The sequence below is a fragment of the Cydia fagiglandana genome, chromosome 6, assembly GCF_963556715.1.
Source record: "Cydia fagiglandana chromosome 6, ilCydFagi1.1, whole genome shotgun sequence".
NCBI classification, from domain to species: domain Eukaryota; kingdom Metazoa; phylum Arthropoda; class Insecta; order Lepidoptera; family Tortricidae; genus Cydia; species Cydia fagiglandana.
This window is the reverse complement of record NC_085937.1, coordinates 15,890,694-15,904,544: the sequence shown is the minus strand read 5'-3', so window position 1 is coordinate 15,904,544 and position 13,851 is coordinate 15,890,694. Positions and strand designations below refer to the sequence as shown.

At 42.5% G+C, this 13,851-nt stretch overlaps 1 protein-coding gene across 1 annotated transcript in view; it reads right to left on the bottom strand.

Moving 5' to 3' along the window:
• LOC134665451 (inositol hexakisphosphate and diphosphoinositol-pentakisphosphate kinase) overlaps positions 1-13,851 on the bottom strand; it is a 46,102-nt gene that overhangs the window by 20,921 nt on the left and 11,330 nt on the right. Inside the window, exons 9-22 of the mRNA XM_063522426.1 lie at positions 13,134-13,208; positions 12,414-12,602; positions 11,285-11,391; positions 9,984-10,124; positions 8,989-9,220; positions 8,318-8,526; positions 7,661-7,887; positions 6,785-6,921; positions 5,780-5,894; positions 5,130-5,257; positions 4,185-4,299; positions 2,612-2,689; positions 1,542-1,624; positions 479-578 (exon numbers count right to left, since the gene is read on the bottom strand). Coding sequence (XP_063378496.1) covers positions 479-578; positions 1,542-1,624; positions 2,612-2,689; positions 4,185-4,299; positions 5,130-5,257; positions 5,780-5,894; positions 6,785-6,921; positions 7,661-7,887; positions 8,318-8,526; positions 8,989-9,220; positions 9,984-10,124; positions 11,285-11,391; positions 12,414-12,602; positions 13,134-13,208 — 1,936 coding nt within the window. The remainder of the gene's footprint in view (positions 1-478; positions 579-1,541; positions 1,625-2,611; positions 2,690-4,184; positions 4,300-5,129; positions 5,258-5,779; positions 5,895-6,784; positions 6,922-7,660; positions 7,888-8,317; positions 8,527-8,988; positions 9,221-9,983; positions 10,125-11,284; positions 11,392-12,413; positions 12,603-13,133; positions 13,209-13,851) is intronic.

The following is a 13,851-nucleotide window of genomic DNA, read 5'->3' as shown; positions in this document are numbered from 1 at the left end:
GCGACAGCGCTATATGATAATATGCGATAGCGCTATAAATAGCGGCCATGTTATTGTGACGTAGGCTTGTGTCGCTCTGGGAAGAGAAGACCATGTTTTATTAGACTATGTATTTAGAGGATGCGAGAACTCGCATACGAGTTTCATTACATTGCTGTTTTTGATCGGTCGGTTGAATTGGACGTAACCAACATTACAACATTACGTAACCGGAATGTAACTAAAATCGCATGCGAGTTGGCGCGCCGTCTTAAACAGCCCTTAGGGCAGGGCCCTTATAACGTAACGATGTGTGTATAGCATAAGGATGTAAATACCTTATATAGCGTAATCACACGCAAACAGATCTTAAATAATTAATTTACAACATAGTTTTTGTATTTGACTTAGTAAATACGTATATATGCCCCCCTAATGTGCAACTGCTACGGTTTTGCGGATTCAATTGCGAGGTATGCACACTACATACTGCCGAGACGTGTTCGCGGTGCGAGGAGTGGTCGGGCCGCGCGCGCAGCTCGTTGAGGCGCGCCGCCAGCGACACCGCCTCGTGCCCGCTCACCGTGTAGTGCAGGTTGCTGAAACAGGTAATCCTGAGTTACATGTATAAGGCCCCCCCCACATCTAGCGTCTTTCGAGCGTCGGCGTCGGTCGGCGTCTGGTCAGCGCTATGGAAAATGACATCGCTGCGCAGTTGCGTCGACGCTGCCTCGACGTTGCGTCGAGCAGCGGCCATAGAATTGTAGACGCCGACGCTCGAAAGACGCCAGATGTGGGGGGACCCTAAATTAAACTAGAGACTGTATGTATATAAATTAAATCTCGTCAACGCAGCAACGTCGCGTTAGCCGCTCCGTGGACAGAGTTGTGCGGTTTTGTATTTAGGCTGCAAGCAAGCGTACAATGACGAATACGCGTCATGCAGCTACGCTTCCGTGGACAGTAGGCCTTAGAGATTATTAAATTAGAGACTGTATGTATAAATTAAATCTCGTTATGCACATATTTAAATTAAATATTTAATTAATTAATAAAAGCTATTGGCACTGTAACTGTTATTTTTAACTGAACCGTGGAATAAAATTAAAGCCACGAAGCCACATCTCACTAACCCGAGGTTAAGCGGTTAAACCATTAACTTAGTGTCAAATTGTACTGGTAACCATGGTAACTCCAGGTTTAACCAGTTATCCCGGGGTTAGTAGAATGGTGCAAGTAGCGCTTACTAAAATAAAGTAAGTTAAGTAGTAAAGGGATAATGGCCTGTGCACACCGGCTGCGTGTGCGTGACGTGCACGTGCGCGTGCGGCGTTGTAGTATACAAATCCTTATGAGAGATGAGATGGCACACCGCTTGCGTGACGTGTGCGTGTGCGGCTCCAACATTTTAGCGCACGCACACGCGCACGTCACGCACACGCAAGCCGGTGTGGCTCGGCCTTTAGTGTTGCGCCTGCCGACTTTCTCAAAAGCCTCCACCAAGACCGGTTGGTCCATTTATCCTTTGTGGGTGACTAGTAATGTAACATCTGTATTCTTACCAAATTGGAATCGGATCTGAAGGCCTCAATTTAGATTTAGAATTTTTCCTTGGAGAAAACGTGTTGTCCAGTTCGTCGGTGTCCTGAAAATATTCATAGCATACATTCTTAGTACAATTACTAAGAGCTTGATGTTCCTATATGGTTCTCCAGTGGTCTAAGAAAGCGTTCGAAACGACCATGATATTTGACCATTTAATTCGAGATTAACGGCGTGATTTAACAATATATATCAGAGACAATAAGTTTATATTTATCAAAACTGAACCATATCACCAGTTCTTGAGATTAAAGCTTTCTTTCGTGAGACAATAAGCCCCCACGTAAACTGGTGATGGTGTTCAGTGGAACACCACCCTAAATAGTAACTTAAAAAAACCGGGCAAGTGCGAGTCGGACTCGCGCACGAAGGGTTCCGTACCATAATGCAAAAAAAGGCAAAAAATAAAAAAAACGGTCACCCATCCAAGTACAAACCTCGCCCGACGTTGCTTAACTTCAGTCAAAAATCACGTTTGTTGTATGGGAGCCCCACTTAAATCTTTATTTTATTCTGTTTTTATTATTTGTTGTTATAGGGGCAACAGAAATACATCATCTGTGAAAATTTCAACTGTTCGTGAGATACAGCCTGGTGACAAACGGACGGACGGACAGTAGTCTTAGTAATAGGGTCCCGTTTTACCCTTTGGGTATGGAACCCTAAACAACGATCAGTCGATTGCAGATTTAAATTGAGAAAGAGAAATTGAACCATATCACCAGTTCTTAAGATTAAAGCTTTCTTTCGTGCCCATTCTATCTTCTATGAGTAATTGATCACCTATCAGTGGCGGCGGGCCCATAAAAGCCAATTCCCACCGGCTTGCCTGTTTTTGGACGTTTGAGCAGAGTTATAAAGGAAATATGTAAGCCAAATTAGCCCCGGCTTGCCTATGGATATGTTTGACGCGCCGCCACTGTCACCTATAGATCTAGCTTTTTGATATGGTTCAATTTTGTTTGGCAAAAAAACCTAGATAAATGGGAACGACCCGAAAATTGAGCACACTTTAGACACGTGTATTTACCGGTTGTAGCGTCTCTTGACTCGCCATCTGGTCGTCCTCCGCCTCTTCTTCTATACACTTCACTTCTTCGGAGGAGCTCTGCTGTAAACAAATATACATGTCTCATGTACCTATTTTAGTAACCCTTTAACCGCCAGAGTCTGATATATAAGACATTACATATCCAGCTCATTTCGCCACAGTCTGATAAATAAGACAAATATCTGATTTGGTTTTTACAGCACATTTATAACTCCCGTAACTATGCCAACCTTACTCTGCGTGGTACAATTACTGTCGGTGGCGATACGAGCACGCTCGATCTCAAATTGCTGGCGGTTAAAAGGTTAATGATTGACCCCCTTATTCATAAAAGTTTACGGGCCTGATTTAAATTATGTTTTATCCCTTTCTTACAAATACATAAGTCAAAATGACAGATAAAGACAAACGATTATTATCTATAGTTCGTTTTTCTTAGCATTAGAAATAAGGTAAACAATCTTGATGTGTCTGGCAAATATGTAACAATTATGAATCTAATACGATCATTTATATTCTTCTGCTTTCATAAGTAACAGTTATTGATTTTTAAAAAGCGTTTTTTAATTAAAAGACATGTCAAGATCGCTTACCTTCTTTCAAGTTCTTTCTAATGCTAAAAAAAAACGTAACTATAATTGAGGATTGTAGCGCGTTTATGAATAAGGGGCGAGTGATTAGTTCAAGGTGAAACTTGCTTAAGATAATCACAATCTGACTCGCCGTGATGTGCCAAGATGTGCTACATACGCATAATTTTATTTATATGGTTTGCATCATACACCTTGGTTATGGCTACAGATTAAAAACAGACGCTACCATAGGGCCCCCCCACATCTAGTCGAGCGTCGGCGTCTGAGGGGCTACCGAACTTCGCAAATTGCGGGGATCTTTCTCTTTTACTCCATTGAAGGCGTAATAAGAGTGACAGAGAAAAATGCCCGCAATTTGCGAACTTCGATTATGGAAAATGACGTCGCTTGCCCACTTGCGTCGACGTTGCGTCGAGCAGCGGCCATAGAGTTGTAGACGCCGACGCTCGAAAGACGCTAGATGGGGAGGGGGGGGGCATAATCTCTCAAGTAGCGTCATTTTTGAGTTGAAGGAATTTAGATATCGTTTATACGATAACGGTTTCACTCACTTGAATTTTTAGTTTTAGTATTTAAAATGTCTCACGAAAGTTTAATATCGAATTTAGATGTTATTTTAACTAATCAAATTTCAAATTTAAATGACATTAGATTGTCTGGGAGCCGGTTCCTGCCACTTCAAGGGTTAACAAATGCAGTATGATCTTACAGCTTCGAGCAACACGGAAGGGAGGCGGCATTCGCACTATTTCCCCTCTGCCAAGGTACAAGATCAACTGATCTAGCGCGGGTAATAAAACTAGTTGCGCTCGGATTTTTCACTAGACCGAGTCCAGACGCGCGCGTGAACACAGCAGCAGAAAAAATGCCTAATTGCTCGGTTTTTTGTCGTAAAAAGAGGTCTAGGAGGGAGGGGTCCCTTCCGATGTGTCGGAAGCCGGTGTTGCTCGAAGTCTTACAGAGTTATTAGTAGTGGAATGATTCCGGCTGTGCGGCCGGAAGCCGGGGCCAGGCGGCAGGTTCTTCTGCACGCAGCAGTTCACGCCGGGGCTGAAGTGCAGCTCTACGTGGAACCTGGACAGAATACATGGAATCTTTAAAAAAATTATACCACTACGTAGTCACTTTTTCTACACTGTAGAATCTACAGGGTTACCTTGAAAGTGGTCATTAAGCTATTCAAGAAACGATATAACCCTGAAAAATATACAGCAAAATAATATGTATGTAAATGAATATCAAATGACTTTGCCACCAACTTTTGGTCTCTAGTGGCTAAATATCTCTATAGTCTGTATCTTTAGGTATTTTAATAAAAGTAAACAAACAATTTTTACATTTTCGGGTAGTTATAAAATTTATTGTTTAACCAACCAATACGAAAATAGGCCAATACGATCACATGATTTCTGGACGACCCCTAAGTCCCTTAACCCATTAAACAAGTGCGAGTCGGACTCGCGCACGAAGGGTTCCGTACCAAAATGCAAAAAAAAAACGGTCACCCATCCAAGTACTGACCACTCCCGACGTTGCTTAACTTTGGTCAAAAATCACGTTTGTTGTATGGGAGCCCCATTTAAATCTTTATTTTATTCTGTTTTTAGTATTTGTTGTTATAGCGGCAACAGAAATACATCATCTGTGAAAATTTCAACTGTCTAGGTATCACGGTTCGTGAGATACAGCCTGGTGACAGACGGACGGACGGACGGACAGCGAAGTCTTAGTAATAGGGTCCCGTTTTACCCTTTGGGTACGGAACCCTAAAAATGTTACATGTGGCGACATGCATTGTGACTTTTTTGTAATGAGAGTTATATGTATAAACATCTTGGTCTTTGTGTGTCACAGACATTTTGACACACATATACCGATACGTCAAATATCATTGAGGAACTAACCTTTCTTCAGAGCAAGGGTCCTTCGTAGGGTCCTCGTACAGCATAACGACGATCTGCGACATGTAGTTGAGCTCCGAGACCATGGACACGTATTCCATTGCGCGCCGCCACTGCTCGTCTTTTAGCACCTGACAATTATCATAAAACATTGTACTGTACATAGTGTCACAGAATAAATAATAGTACTAGGTACAGAAGACTCACTCTCTAACAAAACGCGTCTGTCACAATCAGCACAGATATGGCCGCTAGGTGGCGACAGCGCCACGCGCGTCTTATGGCAAATCCCGAAATTGGGGTCGAACGGATGTAGTTTTAGCTACCTGTAGCAACGCAACGAAATCGCGGAGTGAGCCACGCCTGATAGTGTACTGTATATGTGTAGTAAATGTTAATATATCAAAAGCAAGGTATCGCATAATATTATGAAAGATTTGTTAATGGACATAAATGATGCTATTGCTAGAAAAAAACATTAATCGTGTACCGCTGCCTGTTTAACATACTCAGTGAGCATCTAGTAACACGGTGAGCAGTGAGTCTACAGCGGCTCTCACTGGCAAAGTATAGAGTTATAGACCCGGCTACATGAAACCGTCTCTGTACCTGCTAATCTCAGCCTTAATAGCAAATCAATAAGGTACACATACATCTAACAGCCCGCCGAAGCGTAGCACGGTGAGTAAGGAGTGAACATGGCTCTCGCTGGTGAAGTACAGACGCGTTCGCACGTGCCGGCCCGGCGACGACACGCCGTGGCTGTACCTGCAAGAGAATATAAAACTTAGTGGCTTTAAAATAACTCAGAAATACGAGCTTACAATAATAACCTTGTCCCGGCCCTGTCATTTCAATTTCTATAGCCTCGTGCCGCCCGCCATACAAAATTATAGCCTAGGAAGTTAGAATCTTGTTGTATTTTCAATTGGGTTGAATTCCATTTGTTCGAAAATTTTACGAGATAAATGAAATGCTACCTACTTTGTTTTTAATTAAGGTTGACATTCCATCGAATCTGAGTGTACATCCTAATGTACATTGGGCTGCACGAGGATAGAGACAACATTCATCTCTCACCAGAAAAAATGCGTTCCACCATAATAAATAGAGGGTGTTACTGCAATGTTCTGCCGTCAAGAGTGCCGCGCTAGCTCCTCTAGTAAACCATAGAGTAACGTATAAATACTGTGCCTTAAACTGTTTTTGACTAGTTTTCATTTCACAGACAATAAAATATGACATTGATGCATCAAGGCCGTGTGTTAACAAGGGCCTACCGGGAAACGTGAAACACATTTATTCATTTTTCTTTGTCGCTCGAATATGTAAGAGTGATAGAGAGGTTAGATAAAGAAATTTCGATTTTCTTGTTTCGCGGTAGACCCCCAGATTGTGACAGATAGTGGTAGTGGCGCGTCCTATGCAGAGTTTCGTGGAATATTCCCTATTAAAGGCCGAGCCACACCGGCTTGCGTGTGCGTGACGTGCGCGTGTGCGTGCGCTAAAATATTGGAGCGTGTGCTGCTCACACGTCACGCAAGCGGTGTGCCATCTCTCATAAGGATCTGTATACTACAACGTCGCACGCGCACGTACACGTCACGCACACGCAGCCGGTGTGCACAGGCCTTAATACAGGATTAATTTAGTTTTACCTTGGGTTGAGTCTATTGACCGTCTCCTCGCCGGATTCCTCTATGTTCCGTTGCAGGTCCGCGCGGATCTTTTTGAGCAGCGGCGTACAGATCCCCTGCCCAATCGTTAGCTTTTCTTGCATCGTCAGACCATATTCCTAAGAAATAAAATTGTATTGTACAGTCAGTATCAGAATAATTTAGCGGACGAAGTAATCAAAATTATTTTATCACAACTTTTTTGTGAATTAAGGCTTTCTAAATTGCAAAACGTAATTCGAGACCAAAAAAAGTAAGAAATTGTTGCCACTTTTTACTAGCGCGTCTTGTATTTATGTAAAAATAAGTAAATAAAAGTACTTTTTTAAATCGTAGGAGTAAACTTGCTAATAAAAAAATTATCTTAGCGTGATTTTTTTTTTTTATGCATGGGTTTACTCATGGCCACAGACTAGCCGAGGCGTAGACGTGGCCTACGATGGAGCGAGCTCGCCCAGAAGGTGCCTGTTCACTCTTGATTTGAAGGTTGCCGGGTTATAAGAGCGGGTGATTATTTATTTAGCGTGATATTAAAGGAATTTACTATTTTACATACAAATTATTGCAGTGGCAACATTGTCTTACTTTTTGTAGTCTTGAAATTACGTTTTGCAGTATACAGATGGACCTAAGAATACACGGCCGCCACGCTGCTAAGACAAAACTGTGACTATATAACACGCAGCTTTCTGCAGTTTGACGTGCCCCTCCCCCGCAAAAATCGACAGACTATTTTGTACAATTACAGACATGGCGTCTCCGTTCGGTTATATTCTCTAAGTGTTATGTAATCAAAATCGACGCGGGGTAAGTGTATTCTTACGTCCAATAGTTTTTTTTCTGAACATAGGCATTCACCTGCGGTATAACAATGTCTGCCAAATACTTGGCGTACATATACAGCTCCTCGGCCAAGTCAAACTGCAACGCATGTTGATTATGCTGAAGATCGTATTTGATGCAGTCGTAGATGTCCGGGATCTTGGAGATGTCGTACGTCTTGTTCTTTGTGCAGAAGTCTTTCTCGATCTTGCCCCAGCGGCGGCCCATCAGCTCCCATGTCTCGCCGTGGTAGAGTATGGTGTCTGAAATAGAATTAATTAGTAGGAAAATCGATCAGTAAGAAAAAAATGTTGAAAGAATATTTATCAACTCATGTGACACTTTTACAAGAGAAAATGATTGGAGGACAAGTGTAAATAACGATTGAGTTTCTACTTTTGTTTGTGTCATTGTCAGCAGCAGAATGCCCCAATAGTAGTTAAGGTGTGTGCTGGGCAGACGAATGTGCCACGTGTATGTACGCTCAAGGCATTTGATTGCTGTGCTCTTCTAGCTTTGCCCAGTGACAAAAAGGGCTCATTTAGACGGTGTGAAAACTCGCATGCGAGATTCTTTGATGCGAGACCTGAACAGGATTTAGTCGGCTTCAATGGTGTTGCTAATCAGCCGCTCAAGTCAAATGCATTAAAGGTCTCTGTTCGGTGAAGTCTCTGTCACGCATGGGTGGGTCACCTTTAGTCTTGGGGTCGTCCTTCTTCACCAGCACGATGTGCACGAGCTGCTGTATGAGCGTGTGCACGTGCGCGCAGCAGCGCACCGGGTTCTTGACGAACTCCATGGCGGCGCTGATGCTGAGGCTCTCGCAGGGGTTGATGCGCTGGCGGTCCTGCTCGGTGAACTCGCGGTCCACTTGCATTGCTTCGTGGAGGCGCGCTTTCGCCCTGAAATTAACAAACCTGTTCGTAATCCCATTCATAATATGTCCCATTCTTAACCTTTTGATCGTCAAAGGCATCAACTGATGCGCGCTGCTACAGCCCAATCAACCTTCGTGCATTTTTACAAGGTTCAAGATGACGATGAAGGCACACGATAGGCATGGCATTCAAAGGGAATATCCCATTCTTAAAATTCTTCCTTTTTCGCATTTCGTACGTACCTATTTTGAAAGCCGCTTCATCGGCAAAGGAACAATTGAAAATGAGTTTTATGACAATTAATTAAAATTTGAATGCATGTCACATAGCTTAGTTGCTACAAAGTAGTTACTTAATGGCGCAGCGTGCCAAAATAAATCTTGGCCTCCGACACGAGTAAACGCCAGTTGTCTCGATCCTGCGATCTCCCGCCAGTACAAAGTATTTAGCAAATATTAACGATAATCAATCAATCATGATACTCACATATTCTGCACCTTCGAAGAATCACAATCATTATCCAGCAGCCCATTGGTATTAGCTGATTTAACCATCTGCACCAGAATGGGCGTCAGTTCGCCTTCCAGAGCCAGCAGTCCCTTGGCGAACGCCGCGGCCGTCATCTGGACTCGACCCTCGTCTGACGCGTATATTTTCAGGTCGTGCCGGAATGTGGAGTGGAGACGCAGGAGCCCTAGGCCTTGGGTGCCGCCTTCACCTTAATCAAGAGCGAGATTGTTCAAATACAAAGTTGTTAAAATGTTACGTATTTTCTAATTCTTCCAGTACACCTGTGGGAAGATGAACATGACAAATATCAAGATACAGTCTAATACAAGAAAATAATTGAGTCGCTTAACTTCAAACTCGGGTAAATCCATCTGTCAGATTATGCGATTTTGGTATTAAGAAAACGTAATAGGGTAGATATTTGCTGAGAGGGTCCAATGGATTTACCCGAGTTTGAAGTTAAGCGACACAATTGGCCTAAATAAAAATAGTTTCCAGGCATGAGTAGAAAACACTTGGAAGTTCTATTGGTCCATAAAACGACGCACTGACAGGGTCGCCATGCAACATGGAGAATCAAGTGTTTCGTTGGGAAAAGTAATATAATCTGAAATGTAAGCCCTTTGTTAAAGTTTCTTGTATTTATCTGCACTAGGTGAGGACGGGTCCTGGGGGGTTATAGTAAACATTGAAATTCGAAACACATATAAATATCAGCGTCCCTGTAACTCGACATTGCAAGAGAACCTTTCGATCTCTCCAATACTAACCGGGTATATGCCGGCCCTGGCCGCCGGGGTACATGCAGCGGAACATGCGGCCCAGCTCCTCCGCCTGGATGCGCCCCGCCGGAGTGAGCTCGCCGCCCCACTTGAGTATCAGCACCAGCGACGGCTCGCCGGCGCCCTCTACTGTAAGTTATCACCATTCTAGTCTAATAATGGTGCTATACTGTCGTCTCCAATACTAACCGGGTATATGCCGGCCCTGCCCGCCGGGGTACATGCAGCGGAACATCCGGCCCAGCTCCTCCGCCTGGATGCGCCCCGCCGGAGTGAGCTCGCCGCCCCACTTGAGGATCAGCACCAGCGACGGCTCGCCGGCGCCCTCTACTGTAAATTATCACCATTTTAGTTTCTATAATATATCTTTGGGTCGCTACTAGATATAGCTGATTTAGCTAGGTTTTACAGTGCAAAACTCAACCAAACATTTTCTTTCCAATATGTATGAAGTATTTTATAGATATACGAAAAATAATCAATAATATTAATGACGTTATTCATTATAAAACGAAGCTTTCTTCAAACTTATGATCACTACATCTACGAATATACGCCAAATACCTAGTCTACCTTATCTAGCATCACTAGCGTAAGCAACGTTTGAATATAGAGCTGGCCGCTACTCGAGGTCTAGTGTGAACTAAATTAACGAAATTTAAAGCATTTCATACTATGAAATGACATTTTATGTTCATACTAGTAAACGTCATTTTAGTCTACGGAATAAAAAAATAGACTTTACTATGAATTACCTATAGTGGTATACGAGCCACTGGCACGTATAAATAACACTTGCACTGCGTATGCTATCAAAATCGTTGCAGACTTGGTCTTATTCTACTATCGGTCGCTCCCCAGGAGTAGTGACAGTAAGGGCTCATTTAGTCGCATGCGAGTTTCATTACATTGCGGTTTTTGATCGGTTGGTTGAATTGGTCGTAACTCACAGTCCGCAATGTAACTAAACTCGCATGCGAGTTCGCGCGCCGTCTAAATCAGCCCTAATGGAGCTAAAGCAGGCGTGGATCACTCCGCGATTTCGTCGCTTTGCAACAAGTAGATCGTAACAGACGCGTTTTGTTAGAGAGTGAGTCATCTGTACCTAGTACTATTATTACAAGCTTTTATTTAGTTTCACCTGACCGTTGTCTGTGTGTAATCAAATCTTGCAAGTTAAATTTGATCCACTTCCCGGTTTCCGATTGAGCTGAAATTTTGCATGCATGTATAAATCGGATGACAATGCAATATTATGGTACCATCGAGCTCATCTGATGATGGAGACAGGAGGTGGTCATAGGAACTCTGTGATGAAACAACGCAACCTAATTGAGTTAGGGGTTTTTAGAATTGTCTCGATGAGTATTAGTTGTCTGTCGTAAGAAAAGTACAGTCAACGTTAAAAGCTTGTAGCTAAAATGAAATTTTTGCCAAAAACTTATTAATTCTGTGGCTAAAGTATAATAAGCGTGTAAATGTGTGCAGACCGTGTACTGGGGGCGCGTTACCGTCGTCAGAGCTGGAGCCTCGGGGCCGGCCGCGTGGCTGGTACTTCATCTGGACCTTGCGGTTTATGCCTGAGAAGTGGCCGTACCTGTGAACAAACAACGATAATATAACAATATAATTGGAACAATTAGAAGTCTCCTTCTTCTTCCTCGCGTCATCCCGGCATTTTGCCACGGCTCATGGGAGCCTGGGGTCCGCTTGACAACTAATCGCGGGATTTGACGTAGGCATTAGTTTTCACGAAAGCGACTGCCATCTGACCTTCCAACCCAGACAAATGGGTTTTGTTACGTCTGGATTTTCGACATCAGGGCATTATAACATTCGGACAGTGGGCTATAGACATGCATAATATGCCTCTAAAGGGCAAAGCACTAACAAAACAGGACAAAGTATGAGTACTTACATCTCGGACGATGGCGGAGTTTCTCTGATCAGATCGGGGAAATCCTGAATGCCAGCCTAAACCGGCGAGCGTGTATAAGGAATATTATGAAAGTGAAGGAAGCGCAAGAGGCATGTAAGGATCGTAGCAAGTGGAAATCCGTGGTCTCTGCCTACCCATCCGGGAAATAGGCGTCATTATATGTATGTAGGTATGTATGTATTACCAAAGAGAATAGATAGTAATTAGTATAGAGGGCTATTGCCAAAGTAAATTTTGTAGTCACGGTACATTTACTGCCATTTATCGACACACGATTAAAACTTAAAGTAAAATTGAAAATGTATAAATTAATCAAAATATGTTTACGGATAAATGATTTTAAATTAGTGAATAGAATCAGGCGTTACTTTGCGGAAATCCATATTAATTAAAACCAAAATATTACTTTGCTAATCCGCGTAAAAGATAACGTGCTAGTCAATCAGTGCTAACCCGTTATACTTACTTACTTTTTTTAGATGCAATTAATGTTCCCACCCTCCCACCGAAAAAATAAATACGCAAATAAATATAACAAACCTCCACCAAAAGAATAATACTGGTTGCCTGGCGTCAGACCGTCAGCAACTCCTGAGGATGCCTCGTAGAGAGGCGAAACACGTGTCGAGACGTGTCTTTATTTATCTTATACGGAGTTATATATCTCTGGTATTACTTACATCTCGAGCACGCTTTTAAGCTGTTCCAATTTTCCCTGTTTCTCCTCTATCTCGGGGTCGGCGTGCCGCGTGTGTATATCAGCTAGAAGTGCGCGCGCAATGTCCAGGATCTCCTGCAGTTGCTTGGGTTTCTTTAGTTTCACGTGGCCGCGCTTGAAGCCGGAATATTTCTCGAATATTTCGAAAAATCTGAAAGGAGTTGGAATATGTGTAGGCACCTAAGGGATATCATGCTACTATGAAATGGAAATATATCGTTCGATATGTGTGGGTTAATATTTTATTTTGCTTTGGGACAAAGAGTTGTTCGTGAATATATACCCTGGGCATATCTGAGAAATAGCCTTATACAACTTTGGGGTTTCACCTGCAATGCTTTTAATTTAAATGATTTGTATGTGTGTATAACCTATGTAGGACAAATAAATGTTTTTAATTTGGATTTCTAGTTCATAAAATCATATACACAAATGAAAGTCGATAAATAAGATAAACAGACTCCGTCTAAATTAAGACACTACGACAGACTTTAGACATATTTATCAATCGCATCACGCGTCTAAGGCACTTGTTGTCCGACCAAGAGCGAGTAAGCGATTAACTATTTGCGATTTTCTCGCCCAAGAAACGACTCGCTTATCGCTCATCGTCGGCGGTGGGACAAGTGCATTAGATTTCGAAGAAATCATTATGTGACATCACCTAACTCCTAATACTAACCTTGGGTGTCGCACTTCAACTTTCATCTTCTGTTTGGGCGTTCTGTCGCCATGGCGTATGACGGCCACCACGCATCTGAAAAGTGTCGTTATGGTTTAATGCAGAAATTAATATTCTACGACTCTACAACAGCAGTGGTAGTGCATTTTTTTAATTTCGGCGTCTAATCTGGTTGCGCTTGATTTCTTTTGTCGTGTCTTAAGTTTAAAACGCATTTAATCTCCATTTTTGTCTGATTAGATCAGCCATTCTCAAAGTGTGTTCCGCGGAACCCTAGGGTTCCGCAAAGCCTCTGTTGGGGTTCCGCGAACACACTTGTAATAATAAGAAAAAACCAATAGGTATATCTGGTCGACAGTGACGAACGAAAATATTTAATTTAGGGTTCCGTCAAATAATTCGCTTTCCAAAAGGGTTCCGTCACCAAAAAAGTTTGAGAACCGCTGAATTAGATGGTTGACAGGTTTTGAAGTAATAACGGAGATTTTCTTCAGCCAGTAAAACTGATAAATGATAATGATATCCAGATATCCTACTTAGGAAGAACGAAAGAAAATCCACAGATAAACATAGTTTTACCCACACCCAAATAATAATTTATATGGGGACTGTCAATTTCTAGTAAATCATCTTCTCAAACGTAGTGAGATGTTTCAAAGTGATGCGATTTTCTTGAGTCCGTAAAATTGATATAGATTAGATGAACCCATTTCTACCC